The sequence below is a fragment of the Phocoena sinus genome, chromosome 1 (genome assembly GCF_008692025.1).
Source record: "Phocoena sinus isolate mPhoSin1 chromosome 1, mPhoSin1.pri, whole genome shotgun sequence".
Taxonomy (NCBI): domain Eukaryota; kingdom Metazoa; phylum Chordata; class Mammalia; order Artiodactyla; family Phocoenidae; genus Phocoena; species Phocoena sinus.
Window position 1 is genome coordinate 127,802,457 of NC_045763.1, and position 20,294 is coordinate 127,822,750.

Consider the following 20,294-nt stretch of genomic DNA (forward strand, 5'->3'; position numbering starts at 1 on the left):
CTCTGATGTAGATAGCTCTAGGATACAAGGGCAGTTAGTGTAAAGAGTACATATGGGACCTGTGAGATATGCCAAAATGAATAAGAAGAAACATTACAGATAGCAAGAAAAACCTCCACCTTTTCCTGTCCTGCCCCACATGAGACCATCATGATTGCAATGCAATCAGATTTTAACTGTAGTGAGCAAAGGCACACTGGGAACCACCTGATAAAACTGTAGAGAGGTGAAATTACCTTTTTGATGTCTTCCTTCTGTACTCAATTGTGAACTCTTTGGCACAGGGGCTGTTGGTTATTAGATTCCCAGTTCTTTGAGTTTAGTTTCCTCATCTGTGAAACAGATTGAATAATATCTCAGAAGGTGGTCGTAGGAGAAGACGAGCCCCCAGAATGTTTAGCTTTGAAGGCCAGTATGGCTAACTTTGGGTAGAGCCAGAAGGCTGTAAGAAATAGAGACTCCTCGGACACCCCTGGCAGTCAAATGGTTAAGACTCTGCACTTCCAATGCAGGGGATGCAGGTTTAATCCCTGGTTGGGGACCTAAGATCCCACATGCCGCACAGTGTGGCCAAAAAAAAAAAAAAAAAAAAAAAGAAAGAAATAGAGACTCCGCTCTTAAAGGGTGCACACAAAATCTCACATGCTCCAGGGCCCAGGGCAGAAGCAGTAATTTGAAAGGAGCCTGGGTCAGACCCAACTGCTGGTCTTGGAGAACCCCCTAGAGAGGTAGGAGGCAACTGGAGCTCACCCTGGGGACAGAGATGTTGGTGGGCAGTCACTTTTGGCCGCTTGTTCTACCACAAAGACAGTGGTGCTGGGAAGAGCCATTTTGGTATTTTTCCTCTAGCTTATTAGCATCGGGGCCTGGTCCTGCCCACTAGCCTATGTGCACCAGTACTGGGACACCTCAGGCCAAGTAGCTAGTCAGGCAAGGACACAACCCCACCCACCAGCAGGCTGGCTGCCTCAGGACATCCTGAGCTCCCAGGCACCCCAGGACATAGCTCCATCCCCCAGAGGGGCCAGACAGAGACCTGACTACCAGCAGACAGACACCAATTCTGGGACACCTAGGGTCCCACGGCCAGAGGTGCCAACACCCAGCTCTTCATGCCAGTGGGACAGCACTGGCCCCAGGACCAGCCTCACTCATCAGTGGGCAAGCACCAGTCCCAGAACCTCCTAGGCCTTGGCCCTGCCCACCAGTGGGTCAACACCAACTACGGGACCCCCAGGGTCCTGCAGCCAGAGATCCTGGGACCCAGGTCTGCCCATCAGTGTGTCGGCACTACTTCCAGGACACAGCCCACCAACCAGCTGGCTGGCACCTACCCTAGACTCCAATCCTGCCCAGCCAGCCACCCTGGGATCCAGCCCCACCAATCAGTGGGTCTACACCAGCTTCAGGATACCCCAGAACCTGTAGCCAGCCATGTCAGGAACCAGCCCCTCCCACCAGCAGGCCAATACAGGCTCTGGGACACCCACGGCTCTCTAGCCAAAGACCCAAGGACCTGGCTTTGCTCAGCTGGCCCTAGCTCTGTGACGCCCTGGGCCCTGGCCTCATCCACCAGCAAGTCAGCAGCTTCTGCAAAAGGCAGGGCTTGGCAACCAACAAGACCAGGGTCCAGCCACACATACCAGACCTTCCACCGAAGTCACCCACTACAAAAGGAAGGTTCATGCAGCCCACACAGGGGCACCCCTAGAGCATATAGCTCTGGTGACCAGAGGGGCATGCACTGCTGGGATGCATAGGACATCTCCTTCAAAAGGCCACTTCTCCTTTGATCAGAAAACATAGCCAACCCACAAAATACACAGAATTAAAAACAGTGAATTAGGCAAAATGAGGTGATAGAAGAATATGTTTGAAACAAAGAAACAAGATGAAACCCAAGAGCTAAGTGAAGTGGGGATAAACAATCTACCTGATAAAGAGTTCAAGATAATGATCATAAAAATGCTCAAAGAACTTGGGAGAAGAATGGTTGAACAGAGTGAGAAAATAGAAATTTTTTAACAAAGAGAAAATATAAAGAAGAACCAAACAGAGGTGAAGAATACAATAACTGAAATGAAAAATACACTAGAAGGTATCAACAGTAGATTAGATGATACAGAGGAATGGATCAGCAAGCTGATAGAGTAGTGAAAATCACCTAAGCTGAACAGAAAATAGATAAAAGAATAAAAAGAATTGAGGACAGTTTAAGAGACAATATCATGTGTACTATATTCATATTATAGGGATCCCAGAAGAAGGGGGAGGGGGCAGAGAACATATTTGAAGACATAATAGTTGAAAACTTCTCTAACCTGTGAAAGAAAACAGACATCCAGGTCCAGGAAGCACAGAGTCCCAGATGAGATAAACCCAAAGAGGACCACACCAAGACACATTGTAATTAAAATGGCAAAATTTAAAGATGAAGAGAAAATGTTAAAAGCAGCAAGTTACATTCAAGGAAACACCCATGAGGTTATTAGATGACCTTTCAGCAGAAACTTTGCAGAAGGGAGTGACATGATATATTTAAAATGAAGAAAGGGATGAAATTAAAACCAAGAATATTCTACCTGACAAGGCTTTCATTGAGATTTGATGACGAGAGCAAAAGTTTTACTGGCAAACAAAAGCTAAGAGATCAGAAACACCAAACCAGCTTTATATGAAATATTATACCACAACTAGAACTATAAAAAGTATTAAAGGAAAAAATATTATCAGCAAAGGTATGCAATAAATCTTATACAGTAAAGGTAGTAAATCAACCATGTATAAAGCCAATAGGAAGGTTAAAAGGCAACAGTAGTAAAGTCACTATATCCACAATAAGTCATTAGGGTATACACAAAACAAAAAGATATAATATATGACGTCAAAAACAGTAAACATAGGGGGAGGAGTAGAGTAAAAATGTAGGGTTGTTGAAATGCATTCAAGCTTAAAAGATCAGCAACATCATCATATCTCACTATATCTATCTACCTATCTATCTATCTATCTATCTATCATGGTAACTACAAACCAAAAATCTGTAATAGGTATACAAACAAAAAGAGAAAGGAATCTAAACATAGCACTAAAGATATTCTTCAAATCACAAGGGAAAAGAAAAACAACGGAACAAAAAAGGACTATAAAAACAATTAACAAAATGGCAATAAGTACATACTTATCAATAATGACTTTAAATGTAAATGGACTAAATGCTGCAATCAAAACACATAGAGGGGTTGAATGGATACAAAAACAAGACCAGTATATATGCTGCCTATAAGAGACTCACTTCAGGTCTAATGACACACACAGACTGAAAGGGGAGGGGGTAAAAAATGGTATTCCATACAAATAGAAATCAAAAGAAAGCTGGGGTAGCAATACTTATATCAGAAAAAAATAGATGTTAAAACAAAGACTGTAACAAGAGACAAAGAAGGACATTATGTAATGATAAAAGGATTAATTCAACAAGAAGATATAACAATTGTAAATATATATGTGCCCACATAAGAGCATCTAAATACGTAAAGCAAATATTAATAGACATAAAGGGAAAAATTGACAGTAACTCAATAATATTAGGGGACTTTAACACCCCACTTGCATCAAAGGAGAGATCATCCATACAGCAAATCAATAAGGAAACACTAGCTTTAAATGACACATTAGACCATATGGGATTTAACAGATATATAGAGAGAACATTCCATCCAAAAGCAGCAGAAAACACATTCTTTTCAAGGGCACATGGAACATTCTCCAGGATAGATCACATGCTAGGCCATAAATGCTAGGCTTCTCAGTAAAATGAAGAAGATTGAAATATCAAGCATCTTTTCCAGTCACAACATTATGAAACTAAAAATCAAGTCCAAGAAAAAAAAATTTCAAAAAACCAAACATGTGAAGACTAACCAATATGCTACTAAACAATCAATGGGTCACTGAAATCAAAGAGGAAATTTTAAAACACCCAGAGACAAATGAAAATGAGAAAACACAATCTAAAATCTATGGGATGCACCGAAAACAGTTCTAAGAGGGAAGTTTACAGAGAAACATGCCTACCTCAGGAAACAAGAAAAAGCTCAAACAACCCAAGCTCACACCTGAAGTACCAGAAAAAGAAGAAACCAAATCCAAATTTAGTAGAAGAAAAGATATCATAAAGATCAGAGCAGAAATAAATGAAATACAGACTAAAAAACAAAAACAATAAAAAAGATCAATGAAACTAAGAGCTGGTTCTTTAAAAAGATAAACAAAATTGATAAACCTTTAGCCAGACTCAACAAGAAAACAGAGAGGATTCAAATACATAACATTAAAAATTAAAGGGAGAAATTACAACCAACAGCACAGAAACACAAAGGATCATAAGCTATTACTACAAACAACTATATGCCAATAAAATGGACAAACTAGAAGAAATGGAAAAAAATCCTAAAAATGTAAAATCTCCCAAGACTGAACCAGGAAGAAATACAAAATATAAATAGAACAATTATCAGTAATAAATTTGAATCAGTAATTTAAAAAATTCCCAACAAACAAAGTCCAGCACCAGATGGTTTCACATGTGAATTCTACCGAACATTCAGAGAAGAGTTAACATCTATTTTTTTCAAACTATACCAATTTATTGCAAAGGAAAAAATATCTCCAAACTTATTCTATGAGGTAAGTATCACTTTGATACCAAAACCTAAGACACCTCAAAAAAAGAAAATTATAGGCCAATATCACTGATGAACATAAATGCAAAAATCCTCAACAAAATATTATCAAGCTAAATTTAGCAATACATTAAAAAGATCATATACCGAGGGCTTCCAGGAAGATGGCGGAAGAGTAAGACGCGGAGATCACCTTCCTCCCCACAGATACACCAGAAATACATCTACACGTGGAACAACTCCTACAGAACACCTACTGAACGCTGGCAGAAGACCTCAGACCTCCCAAAAGGTGAGAAACTCCCCACGTACCTGGGTAGGGCAAAAGAAAAAAGAAGAAACACAGACAGAAGGATAGGGACGGGACCTGCACCAGTGGGAGGGAGCTGTGAAGGAGGAAAGGTTTCCACACACTAGGAAGCCCCTTCGCGGGCGGAAACTGCAGGTGGCGGAGGGGGGAAGAAGCTTCGGAGCCACGGAAGAGAGCACAGCAACAGGGGTGCGGAGGGCAAAGCGGAGAGATTCCCTCACAGAGGTTCGGTGCCGACCGGCACTCACCAGACTGAGAGGCTTGTCTGCTCACCAGCCGGGATGGGCGGGGCTGGGAGCTGAGGCTCGGGCTTTGGTCGGAGCACCGGGAGAGGACTGGGGTTGGCGGTGTGAACACAGTCTGAATGGGGCTAGTGCACCACGGCTAGCCGCGAGGGAGTCCGGGGAAAAGCCTGGATCTGCCGAAGAGGCAAGAGACTTTTTCTTCCCTCTTTGTTTCCTGGTGCGCGAGGAGAGGGGATTAAGAGCACCGCTTAAAGGAGCTCCAGAGACGGGCGCGAGCCATGGCTAAAAGCGCAGACCCCAGAGAGGGGCATAAGACGCTAAGGCTGTTGCTGCCGCCACCAAGAAGCCAGTGTGCCAGCACAAGTCACTATCCACACCCCCCTTCCGGGGAGCCTGTGCAGCCTGCCACTGCCAGGGTCCCGGGATCCAGGGACAACTTCCCCGGGAGAACGCACGGCATGCCTCAGGCTGGTGCAATGTCACGCCGGCCTCTTGCCGCCACAGGCCCGCCCCACACTCCGTGCCCCTCCCTCCCCCCCGGCCTGAGTGAGCCAGAGCCCCCGCATCAGCGGCTCCTTTAACCCCTTCCTGTCTGAGCGAAGAACAGACGCCCTCCTGTGACCTACACGCAGAAGCGGGGCCAAATCCGGGAGCTGTGAGAACAAAGAAAAGGAAATCTCTCCCAGCAGCCTCAGGAGCAGTGGATTAAATCTCCACAATCAACTTGATGTACCCTGCATCTGTGGAATACCTGAATAGACAACAAATCATCCCAAATTGAGGAGGTGGACTTTGAGAGCAATATTTATGATTTTTTCCCCTTTTCCTCTTTTTGTGACTGTGTATGTGTATGCTTCTTTGTGAGATTTTGTCTGTATAGCTTTGCTTCCACCATTTGTCCTAGGGTTCTATCTGTCCGTTTTGTTAAACAAATTTTTTTTCTTAATAATTATTTTTTATTTTAATAACTTTATTTTATTTTACCTTACTTTATTTTACTTTATCTTCTTTCTTTCTTTTTTCCTTCCTTCCCTCCTTCCTTCCTTACTCCCTCCCTCCCTCCCCCCCCTTTCTTTCTTTCTACTTCTACTAATTCTTTTTTTTTTTTTTTAAACATCTTTATTGGGGTATAATTGCTTTACAGTGGTGTGTTAGTTTCTGCTTTATAACAAAGTGAATCAGCTATACATATACATATGTTTACTAATTCTTTCTTTCTACTTTTGCTCCCTTTTATTCTGAGCCGTGGGGATGAAAGGCCCTTGGTGCTGCAGCCAGGAGTCAGTGCTGCACCTCTGAGGTGGGAGAGCCAACTTCAGGACACAGGTCCACAAGAGACCTCCCAGCTCCACATAATATCAAACGGCGAAAATCTCCCAGAGATCTCCATCTCAACACTAGAAGCCAGCTTCACTCAACAACCAGCAAGCTACAGTGCTGGACACCCTATGCCAAACAACTAGCAAAACAGGAACACAACCCCACCCATTAGCAGAGAGGCTGCCTAAAATCATAAGTCCACAGACACCCCAAAACACACCAACAGACGTGCACGTGCCCACCAGAAAGACAAGATCCAGCCTCATCCACCAGAACACAGGCACTAGTCCCCTCCACCAGGAAGCCTACACAACCCACTGAACCAACCTTAGCCACTGGGGAAAGACACCAAAAACAACGGGAACTACGAACCTGCAATCTGTGAAAAGGAGACCCCAAACACAGTAAGTTTAGCAAAATAAGAAGACAGAGAAACACACAGCAGTTGAAGGAGCAAGGCAAAAACCCACCAGACCTAACAAATGAGGAGGAAATAGGCAGTCTACCTGAAAAAGAATTAAGAATAATGATAGTAAAGATGATCCAAAATCTTGGAAATAGAATAGACAAAATGCAAGAAACATTTAACAAGGACCTACAAGAACTAAAGATGAAATAAGCAATGATGAACAACACAATAAATGAAATTAAAAATACTCTAGATGGGATCAATAACAGAATAACTGAGGCAGAAGAACGGATAAGTGACCTGGAAGATAAAATAGTGGAAATAACTACTGCAGAGCAGAATAAAAAAAAAAAAAGAATGAAAAGAACTGAGGACAGTCTCAGAGACCTCTGGGACAACACTAAACGCACCAACACGTGAATTATAGGGGTTCCAGAAGAAGAAGAGAAAAAGAAAGGGACTGAGAAAATATTTAAAGAGATTATAGTTGAAAACTTCCCTAATATGGGAAAGGAAATAGTTAATCAAGTCCAGGAAGCACAGAGAGTCCCATACAGGATAAATCCAAGGAGAAATACGCCAAGACACATATTAATCAAACTGTCAAAAATTAAATACAAAGAAAACATACTAAAAGCAGCAAGGGAAAAACAACAAATAACACACAAGGGAATCCCCATAAGGTTAACCACTGATCTTTCAGCAGAAACTCTGCAAGGCAGAAGGGAGTGGCAGGACATATTTAAAATGATGAAGGAGAAAAACCTGCAACCAAGATTACTCTACCCAGCAAGGATTTCATTCATATTTGATGGAGAAATTAAAATCTTTACAGACAAGAAAAAGCTGAGAGAGTTCAGCACCACCAAACCAGCTTTACGACAAACGCTAAAGAAACTTCTCTAGACAAGAAACACAAAAGAAGGAAAACACCTACAATAATGAACCCAAAACAATTAAGAAAATGGGAATAGGAACATACATATCGATAATTACCTTAAATGTAAATGGATTAAATGCTCCCACCAAAAGATACAGATTGGCTGAATGGATACAAAAACAAGACCCATATATATGCTGTCTACAAGAGACCCACTTCAGACCTAGAGACACATATAGACTGAAAGTAAGGGGATGGAAAAAGATATTCCATGCAAATGGAAACCAAAAGAAAGATGGAGTAGCAATTTTCATATCAGACAAAATAGACTTTAAAATAAAGACTATTACAAGAGACAAACAAGGACACTACATAATGATCAAGGAATCGATCCAAAAAGAAATAACAATTGTAAATATTTATGCACCCAACATAGGAGCACCTCAATACACAAGGCAAATACTAACAGCCATAAAAGAAGAAATCGACAGTAACACATTCATAGTAGGGGACTTTAACACCCCACTTTCAGCAATGGACAAACCATCCAAAATGAAAATAAATAAGGAAACACAAGCTTTATATGATACATTAAACAAGATGTACTTAATTGATACTGACAGGACATTCCATCCAAAAACAACAGAATACACATTCTTCTCAAGTGCTCATGGAACATTCTCCAGGACAGATCATATCTTGGATCACAAATCAAGCCTTGGTAAATTTAAGAAAACTGAAATTGTATCAAGTATCTTTTCTGACGACAACGCTATGAGACTAGATATCACTTACAGGAAAAGATCTGTAAAAAATACAAATACATGGGGCCTAAACAATACACTACTTAATAATGAAGTGATCACTAAAGATATCAAAGAGGAAATTTAAAACTACCTAGAAACAAATGACAATGGAGACATGACGACTCAAAACCTATGGGATGCAGCAAAAGCAGTTCTAAGAGGGAATTTTATAGCGATACAATCTTACCTTAAGAAACAGGAAACATCTCGAATAAACAACCTAACCTTACACCTAAAGCAATTAGAGAAAGAAGAACAAAAAAACCCAAAAGTTAGCAGAAATCATAAAAATCAGATCAGAAATAAATGAAAAAGAAGTGAAGGAAACAATAGCAAAGATCAATAAAACTAAAAGCTGGTTCTTTGAGAAGATAAACAAAATTGATAAACCATTAGCCAGACTCATCAATAAAAAAAGGAAGAAGACTCAAATCAGTAGAATTAGAAGTGAAAAAGGAGAAGTAACAACTGACACTGCAGAAATACAAAAGATCATGAGAGATTACTACAAGCAACTCTATGCCAATAAAATGGACAACCTGGAAGAAATGGACAAATTCTTAGAAATGCACAACCTGCCAAGACTGAATCAGGAAGAAGTAGAAAATATGAACAGACCAATCACAAGCACTGAAATTGAAACTGTGATTAAAAATCTTCCAACAAACAAAAGCCCAGGACCAGATGGCTTCACAGGCGAATTCTATCAAACATTTAGAGAAGAGCTAACACCTATCCTTCTCAAACTCTTCCAAAATATAGCAGAGGGAGAAACACTCTCAAACTCATTCTACAAGGCCACCATCACCCTAATACGAAAACCAGACAAGGATGTCACAAAGAAAGAAAACAACAGGCCAATATGACTGATGAACATAGCTGCAAAAATCCTCAACAATATACTAGCAAACAGAATCCAACAGCACGTTAAAAGGATCATACACTATGATCAAGTGAGGTTTATTCCAGGAATGCAAGGATTCTTCAATATACGCAAATCAACGTGATACACCGTATTAACAAATTAAAGGAGAAAAACGACATGATTGTCTCAATAGATGCAGAGAAAGCTTTTGACAAAATTCAAAACCCATTTATGATAAAAACCCTCAAGAAAGTAGGCATAGAGTGAACTTACCTCAACATAATAAAGGCCATATATGACAAATCCACAGGCAACATCCTCCTCAATGGTGCAAAACTTAAAGCATTTCCACTAAGATCAGGAACAAGACAAGGTTGCCCACTCTCACCACTCTTATTCAACATAGTTATGGAAGTTTTAGCCACAGCAATCAGAGAAGAAAAAGAAGTAAAAGGAATTTAAATTAGAAAAGAAGAAGTAAAAGTGTCACTGTTTTCAGATGACATGATACTATACATAGAGAATCCTAAAGATGCTACCAGAAAACTACTAGAGCTAATCAATGAATTTGGTAAAGTAGCAGGATACAAAATTAATGCACAGAAATCTCTGGTATTCCTATACACTAATGATGAAAAATCTGAAAGTGAAATCAAGAAAACACACCCATTTACCACTGCAACAAAAAGAATAAAATATCTAGGAATAAACTTACCTAAGGAGACAAAAGACCTGTATGCAGAAAATTATAAGACACTGATGAAAGAAATTAAAGGCGATACAAATAGATGGAGAGATATACCATGTTCTTGGATTGGAAGAATCAACATTGTGAAAATGACTCTACTACCCAAACCCATCTACAGATTCAATGCAATCCCTATCAAACCACCACTGGCATTTTTCACAGAACTAGAACAAAAAATTTCACAATTTGTATGGAAACACAAAAGACCCCGAATAGCCAAAGCAATCTAGAGAACGAAAAACGGAGCTGGAGGAATCAGGCTCCCTGACTTCAGACTATACTACAAAGCTACAGTAATCAAGACAGTATGGTACTGGCACAAAAACAGAAAGAAAGATCAATGGAACAGGATACAAAGCCCAGAGATAAACCCACGCACATATGGTCAACTTATCTTTGATAAAGGAGGGAGGAATGTATAGTGGAGAAAAGACAGCCTCTTCAATAAGTGGTGCTGGGAAAACTGGACAGGTACATGTAAAAGTATGAGATTAGATCACTCCCTAACACCATACACGAAAATAAACTCAAAATGTATTAAAGACCTAAATGTAAGGCCAGAAACTATCAAACTCTTAGAGGAAAACATAGGCAGAACACTCTGTGATATAAATCACAGCAAGATCCTTTTTGACCCACTTCCTAGAGAAACGGAAATAAAAACAAAAATAAACAAATGGAACCTAATGAAACTTGAAAGCTTTTGCACAGCAAAGGAAACCATAAACAAGACCAAAAGGCAAACCTCATAATGGGAGAAAATATTTGCAAATGAAGCAACTGACAAAGGATTAATCTCCAAAATTTATAGGCAGCTCATGCAGCTCAATAACAAAAAAAACACAAACAACCCAATCCAAAAATGGGCAGAAGACCTAAATAGACATTTCTCCGAAGAAGATATACAGACTGCCGACAAACACATGAAAGAATGCTCAACATCATTAATCATTAGAGAAATGCAAATCAAAACTACAATGAGATATCATCTCATACCAGTCAGAATGGCCATCATCAAAAAATCTAGAAATAATAAATGCTGGAGAGGGTGTGGAGAAAAGGGAACACTCTTGCACTGCTGGTGGGAATGTGAATTGGTACGGCCACTATGGAGAACAGTATGGAGGTTCCTTAAAAAACTACAAATAGGACTACCATATGACCCAGGAATCCCACTACTGGGCATATACCCTGAGAAAACCATAATTCAAAAAGACTCATATACCAAAATGTTCATTGCAGCTCTATTTACCATAGCCCGGAGGTGGAAACAACCTAAATGTCCATCATCAGATGACTGGATAAAGAAGATGTGGCTCATATATACAATATAATATTACTCAGCCATAAAAAGAAACGAAATTGAGCTATTTGTGATGAGGTGGATAGACCTAGAGTCTGTCATACAGAGTGAAGTAAGTCAGAAAGAGAAAGACAAATACCATATGCTAATACATATATGTGAAATTTAAGAAAAAAAAATGTCATGAAGAACCTAGGGGTAAGACAGGAATAAAGACACAGACCTACTAGAGAATGGACTTGAGGATATGGGGAGCAGGAAGGGTAAGCTGTAACAAAGTGAGAGAGAGGCATGGACATATATACACTACCAAACGTAAGGTAGATAGCGAGTGGGAAGCAGCCTCATAGCACAGGGGGATCAACTCGGTGCTTTGTGACCTCCTGGAGGGGTGGGATAGGGAGGGTGGGAGGGAGGGAGATGCAAGAGGGAAGAGATATGGGAACATATGTATATGTATTACTGATTCACTTTGTTATAAAGCAGAAACTAAAACACCATTGTAAAGCAATTATACTCTAATAAAGATGTTAAAAAAAAAAGATCATATACCATGATCAAGTGGGATTTATCCCAGGGATACAAGAATCGTTCAATATCTGCAAATCAATCAATGTGGTTCACTACATTAACAAACTGAAGAGTAAAAATTATATGATCATCTCAATAGATGCAGAAAAAGCTTCTGACAAAATTCAACATCCATTTATGATAAAAACTGTCAACAAAGTGGGCACAGAGAGAACATACCTCAACATAATAAAGGCCATATATGACAAGCCCATTGCTAACATCATTCTCAATGGTGAAAAGCTACCATCATTCCCTCTAACATCAGGAACAAAACAAGGGTGCCCACTCTCACCACTTTTATTCAACACAGCGTTGAAAGTCTTAGCCACAGCAATCAGAGAAAAGAAATAAAAGGAATCCAAATTGAAAAGGAAGAAGTAAAACTGCCACTATTTGCAGATGACATAATACTTTACATAGAATATCTTATAGATGCCACTAAAATACTATTAAAAATAATAAATGAATTCAGTAAATTTGCAGGATACAAAATTAATATACAGAAATCTACTGCATTTATATGCACTAATAACAAGCTTCCAGAAAGAGAAATTATGAAAACAATCAAATTTACAATTGCACCAGAAATAAAGAAACACCTAGGAACAAACCTAGTCAATATAAAAGACCCTAAATAGCCAGAGCAATCTTGGGAAAGAAGAGCAGGACTGGAGGTATCACATTCCCTGACTTCAGACTATACTACAAAGCTACAGTAATCAAAACAATATGGTACTAAAATGTACTGAAAGGGGTTTCCCTGTTGGCACAGTGGTTGAGAGTTCGCCTGCTGATGCAGGGGACACAGGTTCGTACTCCGGTACGGGAGGATCCCACATGCGACAGAGTGGCTGGGCCCGTGAGCCATGGTCGCTGAGCCTGCACATCCAGAGCCTGTGCTCTGCAACGGGAGAGGCCACAACAGTGAGAGGCCCACGTGCTGCAAAATAAAATAAAATAAAATGCACTGGAAAACGAATTTCTTTTAAAGCACAAAAGGTGGGCTTCCCTAGTGGCTCAGTGGTAGAAATCCACCTGCCAATGCAGTAGACATGGGTTCGAGCTCTGGTCCAGGAAGATCCCACATGTCATGAAGCAGCTAAGCCCGTGTGCTACAACTACTGAGCCTGTGCTCTAGAGCCTTTGAGCCATAACTACTGAAGCCTTTGTATAGAGCCTGCGCTCCACAACAAGAGAAGCCACCACAATGAGAAGCCCGCTTGCAATGAAGACCCAACACAGCCAAAAATAAAATAAAATTTAAAAATAAATAAAGCACAAAAGGCAAAACAGTGTAAATTGAAATGCAAAATTTCCATGCAAGAGTAAAATGTTAAATCACTTTTGCAGGAGTATAAGTTACCTATAGAGAATTCATCCATTATAAGTGAACAGTTCAGTAAGCTTTGACAAATATATACAGTCAAGTGATCAGACCATAATTAAGATATAGACGAGTTACATCAACCCTAAAATTCACTTAAGACCCTTTGGAGTATGGGTTATCTTTGATCGAATCGTATTCCAAATTCTATTCAAGAAAAAGGCACAGACTTGCTGAAGGATTGGGTGTAAAGTATGGGGTAGGTGAAACAAGGATGCCTCCAAGCTTTTGCCCTGAGAAACTGGGTGCATTGAAAGGCCACTATTTGATAGAGATGTTGGAAGGCAGAGCAGTTTTGTGGGTAAAGTCAATAGATTAGTTTTGAACATTAAGGAAGAGTTAATTTATGCAAGACAAAATTTAAAAAGTGGATAAGCATTTAGTAGAAGGGTCACAATAAAAAAGAAGATTCTTACTGAAATAACAATGGGGTGCAATTTTACACCTGTTAAGTTATCAGTCATTGAAAGAGATGATGCTCTCCAGTACTGGTTGTGTTGGGAGAACTTGCACATGCAGAAACTGCAGGTGGCAATGCAGATAATAACTGTCATTTGAAGAAAAGTGGTCCAGAGATATGAAATGTCCATGCCTCTTTAATGCTCTCATTCCAGTTCTGGGACTTAATACTTTTTTTTTAAAACATCTTTATTGGAGTATAATTGATTTACAATGGTGTGTTAGCTTCTGCTTTACAACAAAGTGAATCTGTTATACATATACATATGTCGCCATATCTCTTCCCTCTTGCGTCTCCCTCCCTCCCACCCTCTCTATCCCTCCCCTCTAGGCGGTCACAAAGCACCGAGCTGATCTCCCTGTGCTATGCAGCTGCTTCCCACTAGCTATCTATTTTACGTTTGGTAGTGTATATATGCCCATGCCACTCTCTCACTCTGTCCCAGCTTACCCTTCCCCCTCCCCATATCCTCAAGTCCATTCTCTAGTAGGTCTGCATCTTTATTCCTGTCTTGACCTTAGGTTCTTCATGAGAACTTTTCTTTTTTTTTAGATTCCATATATATGTGTTAGCATGTGGTATTTGTTTTTCTCTTTCTGACTTACTTCACTCTGTATAACAGACTCTAGGTCCATCCACCTCACTACAAATAACTCAGTTTCGTTTCTTTTTATGGCTGAGTAATATTCCATTACATATATGTGCCACATCTTCTTTATCCATTCATCTGTTGATGGACACTTAGGTTGCTTCCATGTACTGGCTATTGTAAATAGAGCTGCAATGAACATTTTGGTATATGAGTCTTTTTGAATTATGGTTTTCTCAGGGTATATGCCCAGTAGTGGGATTGCTGGGTCGTATGGTAGTTCTATTTTTAGTTTTTTAAGGAACCTCCATACTGTTCTCAATAGTGGCTGTATCATATTACATTCCCACCAACAGTGCAAGAGTGTCCCCTTTTCTCCACACCCTCTCCAGCATTTATTATTTCTAGATTTTTTGATGATGGCCATTCTGACTGGTATGAGATGATATCTCATTGTAGTTTTGATTTGCATTTCTCTAATGATTAATGATGTTGAGCATTCTTTCATGTGTTTGTCGGCAGTCTGTATATCTTCTTTGTAGAAATGTCTATATAGGCCTTCTGCCCATCTTTGGATTGGGTTGCTTGTTTTTTTGATATTGAGCTGCATGAGCTGCTTGTAAATTTTGGAGATTAATCCTTTGTCAGTTGCTTCATTTACAAATATTTTCTCCCATTCTGAGGGTTGTCTTTTGGTCTTGTTTATGGTTTCCTCTGCTGTGCAAAAGCTTTCAAGTTTCATTAGGTCCCATTTGTTTATTTTTGTTTTTATTTCCATTTTTCTAGGAGGTGGGTCAAAAAGGATCTTGCTGTGATTTATGTCACAGAGTGTTCTGCATATGTTTTCCTCTAAGAGTTTGATAGTGCCTGGCCTTACATTTAGGTCTTTAATCCATTTTCAGTTTATTTTTGTGTATGGTGTTAGGGAGTGTTCTAGTTTCATTCTTTTACATGTAGCTGTCCAGTTTTCCCAGCACCAGTTATCGAAGAGGCTGTCTTTTCTCCACTGTATATTCTTGCCTCCTTTATTAAAGATAAGGTGACCATATGTGCGTGGGTTTATCTCTGGGCTTTCTATCCTGTTCCATTGATCAGTATTTCTGTTTTTGTGCCAGTACCGTACTGTCTTGACTACTGTAGCTTTGTAGTATTGTCTGTAGTCAGGGAGTCTGATTCCTCCAGCTCTGTTTTCCTTTCTCAAGATTGCTTTGGCTATTCGGGGTCTTTTGTGTTTCCATACAAATTGTGAAACTTTTTGTTCTAGTTCTGTGAAAAATGCCAGTGGTAGTTTGATACGGATTGCATTGAATCTGTAGATGGGTTTGGGTAGTAGAGTCATTTTCACAATGTAGATTCTTCCAATCCAAGAACATGGTATGTCTCTCCATCTATTTGTATCACCTTTAATTTCTTTCATCAGTGTCTTATAATTTTCCACATACAGGTCTTTTGTCTCCTTAGGTACATTTATTCCTAGGTATTTTGTTCTTTTTGTTGCAATTGTAAATGGGAGTGTTTTCTTAATTCACTTTCAGATTTTTCATCATTACTATATAGGAATGCAAGAGGTTTCTGTGCATTAATTTTGTATTCTGCTACTTTACCAAATTCATTGATTAGCTCTAGTAGTTTTCTGGTGGCATCCTTAGGATTCTCTATGTATAGTATCATGTCATCTGCAAACAGTGACAGCTTTACTTCTTCTTTTACGATTTGGATTCCTTTTTTTTCCTTTTCCTCTCTGACTGCTGTGGAAAAAACTTCCAAAACTATGTTGAATAATAGTGGTGAGAGTGGGCAACCTTGTCTTGTTCCTGATCTTAGTGGAAATGGTTTCAGTTTTACCATTGAGGACAATGCTGTCTGTGGGTTTTCATATATGGCCTTTATTATGTTGAGGAAAGTTCCCTCTATGCCTACTTTCTGGAGGGTTTTTATCATAAATGGATGTTGAATTTTGTCCAACACTTTCTCTGCATCTATTGAGATGATTGTATGTTTTTCTCATTCAATTTGTTAATATAGTGTATCACATTGATTGATTTGCGTAAATTGAAGAGTTCTTGCATTCCTGGGATAAACCCCACTTGATCATGGTGTATGATCCTTTTAATGTGCTGTTGGATTCTGTTTGCTAGTATTTTGTTGAGGATGTTTGCATCTATGTTCATCAGTGATACTGGCCGGTAGTTTTCTTTCTTTGTGACATCTTTGCCTGGTTTTGGTATTAGGGTGATGGTGGCCTTGTAGAATGAGTTTGGGAGTGTTTCTCCCTCTGCTATATTTTGGAAGAGTTTGAGAAGGAGAGGTGTTAGCTCTTCTCTAAATGTTTGATAGAATTTACCTGTGAAGCCGTCTGGTCCTGGACTTTTGTCAGAAGATTTTTAATCACAGTTTCAATTTCAATGCTTGTGTTTGGTCTGTTCATACTTTCTATTTCTTCCTGGTTCAGTCTCGGAAGGTTTTGCATTTCTAAGAAATTGTCCAGTTCTTCCAGGTTGTCCATTTTATTGGCATAGAGTTGCTTCAAGTAATCTCTTATGATCCTTAGTATTTCTGCAGTGTCAGTTGTTACTTCTCCTTTTTCATTTCTAATTCTATTGATTTGAGTCTTTTCCCTTTTTATTCTTGATGAGTCTGGCTAATGGTTTATCAATTTTGTTTATCTTCTCAAAGAACCAGCTTTTAGTTTTATTGATCTTTGCTATCGTTTCCTTCATTTCTTTTTATTTCTGATATGATGTTTATTTCCTTCTGCTAACTTTGGGGTTTTTTTGTTCTTCTTTCTCTATATGCTTTAGGTGTAAGGTTAGGTTGTTTATTTGAGATCTTTCTTGTTTCTTAAGGTAGGACTGTATGCTATAAACTTCCCTCTTAGAACTGCTTTTGCTGCATCCCATAGGTTTTGGGTCATCGTGTTTTCACTGTCATTTGTTTCTAGGTATTTTTTGATTTCCTCTTTGATTTCTTCAGTGATGTCTTAGTTATTAACTAGTGTGTTGTTTAGCTTCCATGTGTTTGTATTTTTTACAGATTTTTTCCTGTAATTGATATGTATTCTCATAGCATTGTGGTCAGAAAAGATACTTGATATGATTTCAGTTTTCTTAAATTTACCAAGGCTTGATTTGTGACCCAAGATATGACCTATCCTGGAGAATGTTCCATGAGCACTTGAGAAGAATGTGTATTCTGTTGTTTTTGGATGGAATGTCGTATAAATATCAATTAAGTCCATCTTGTTTAATGTATCATTTAAAGCTTGTGTTTCCTTAATTATTTTCATTTTGGATGATCTGTCCATTGCTGAAAGTAGGGTGTTAAAGTCCCCTACTATGAATGTGTTACTGTCGATTTCCCCTTTTATGGCTGTTAGTATTTGCCTTATGTATTGAGGTGCTCCTATGTTGAGTGCATAAATATTTAACATTGTTATATCTTCTTCTTGGATCGATCCCTTGATCATTATGTAGTGTCCTTCTTTGTCTCTTGTAATAGTCTTTGTTTTAAAGTCTGTTTTGTCTGATATGAGAATTGCTACTCCAGCTTATTTTTGATTTCTATTTGCATGGAATATCTTTTTCCATCCCCTCACTTTCAGTCTGTATGTGTCCCTAGGTCTGAAGTGGGTCTCTTGTAGACAGCATATATACAGGTCTTGTTTTTGTATCTATTCAGCCAGTCTATGTCGTTTGGTTGGAGCATTTAATGCATTTACACTTAAGATAATTATCAATATGTATGTTTCTATTACCATTTTCTTAATTGTTTTGGGTTTGTTATTGTAGGTCTTTTCCTTCTCTTGTGTTTCCTGCCTAGAGAAGTGCCTTTAGCATTTGTTGTAAAGCTGGTTTGGTGGTGCTGAATTCTCTTAACCTTTGCTTGTCTCTAAAGATTTTAATTTCTCTGTCAAATCTGAATGAGATGCTTGCTGTGTAGAGTAATCTTGGTTGTAGGTTTTTCTCCTTCATCACTTTAAATATGTCCTGTCACTCCCTTCTGCCTTGCAGAGTTTCTGCTGAAAGATCAGCTGTTAACCTTATGGGGATTCCTTCGTGTGTTATTCATTGTTTTTCCCTTGCTGCTTTTAATATTTTTTCTTTGTATTTAATTTTTGATAGTTTGATTAATATGTGTCTTGGCGTGTTTCTCCTTGGATTTATCCTGCATTGGACTCTCTGTGCTTCCTGGACTTGATTAACTATTTCCTTTCCCATATTAAGGAAATTTTCAACTATAATCTCTTCAAATATTTTCTCAGTCCCTTTCTTTTTCTCTTCTTCTTCTGGGACCCCTATATTCGAATTTTCACGTGTTTTATGTTGTCCCAGAGGTCTCTGAGGCTGTCCTCAATTCTTTTCCTTCTTTTTTTCTTCTCTGCAGTAGTTATTTCCACTCTTTTATCTTCCAGGTCACATATCCTTTCTTCTCCCTCAGTTATTCTGCTATTCATCCCTTCTAGGGAATTTTTAATTTCATTTATTGTGTTGGTCATTACTGTTTGTTTCATCTTTAGTTCTTGAAGGTCCTTGTTAAACGTTTCTTGTATTTTCTTCATTCTATTTCTGAGATTTTGGATCGTCTTTACTATCATTATTCTGAATTCTTTTTCAGGTAGACTGCCTATTTCCTCCTCATTTGTTAGGTCTGGTGGGTTTTTGCCTTGCTGCTTCAACTGCTGTGTGTTTCTCTGTCTTCTCATTTTGCTAAACTTACTGTGTTTGGGGTCTCCTTTTCACAGATTGCAGGTTCGTAGTTCCCATTGTTTTTGGTGTCTTTCCCCAGTGGCTAAGGTTGGTTCAGTGGGTTGTGTAGGCTTCCTGGTGGAGGGGACTAGTGCCTGTGTTCTGGTGGATGAGGCTGCATCTTTTCTTTCTGGTGGGCAGGTCCACGTCTGTTGGTGTGTTTTGGGGTGTCTGTGGACTTATTATGATTTTAGGCAGCCTCTTTGCTAATGGATGGGGTTGTGTTCCTGTCTTACTAGTTATTTGCATAGAGTGTCCAGCACTGTAGCTTGCTCGTCGTTGAGTGAAGCTGGGTGTTGGGGTTGAGATGGAGATCTCCGGGAGATTTTCACCATTTGATATTACATGGAGCTGGGAGGCTTCTTGTGGACCAGTGTCCTGAACTTGGCTCTCCCACCTCAGAGGCACAGCCCTGACTCCTGGCTGGAGCACCAAGAGTCTGTCATCCAAATGGCTCAGAATAAAAGGGAGAAAAGAAAGAAAGAAGAAGATAAAATAAAATAAAATACAGTAAAATAAAATAAAGTTATTAAAATAAAAAATAATTATTAAGAAAAAAATTTTAAGTAAAAAAAAAAAGGACAGAACTCTAGGACAAATGTTAAAGCAAAGCTATACATACAAAAATCACACACAGAAGCATACACATACACACACACAAAAAGAGAAAAAGGGAAAAAAAAAAATATATCATTGCTCCCAATGTCCACCTCCTCAATGTGGGATGATTCGTTGTCTATTCAGGTATTCCACAGATGCAGGGTACATCAAGTTGATTGTGGAGATTTAATCCTCTGCCCCTGAGGCTGCTGGGAGAAATTTCCCTTTGTCTTCTTTGTTCGCACAGGTCCCAGGGTTCAGCTTTGGATTTGGCCCCGTCTCTGCATGTAGGTCTCCTGAGGGCATCTGTTCTTCGCTCAGACAGGACGGGGTTAAAGGAGCCGCTGATGCGAGGGCTCTGGCTCGCTCAGG

The 20,294-nt window shown here is 39.3% G+C and overlaps 1 protein-coding gene across 1 annotated transcript in view; it reads left to right on the plus strand.

Moving 5' to 3' along the window:
- Positions 1-1,112: 1,112 nt before the first annotated feature.
- The window catches only part of MROH9 (maestro heat like repeat family member 9), a 165,037-nt gene continuing 145,855 nt past the window's right edge, over positions 1,113-20,294 (plus strand). The window contains exon 1 of the mRNA XM_032654056.1: positions 1,113-1,680. Coding sequence (XP_032509947.1) covers positions 1,113-1,680 — 568 coding nt within the window. The remainder of the gene's footprint in view (positions 1,681-20,294) is intronic.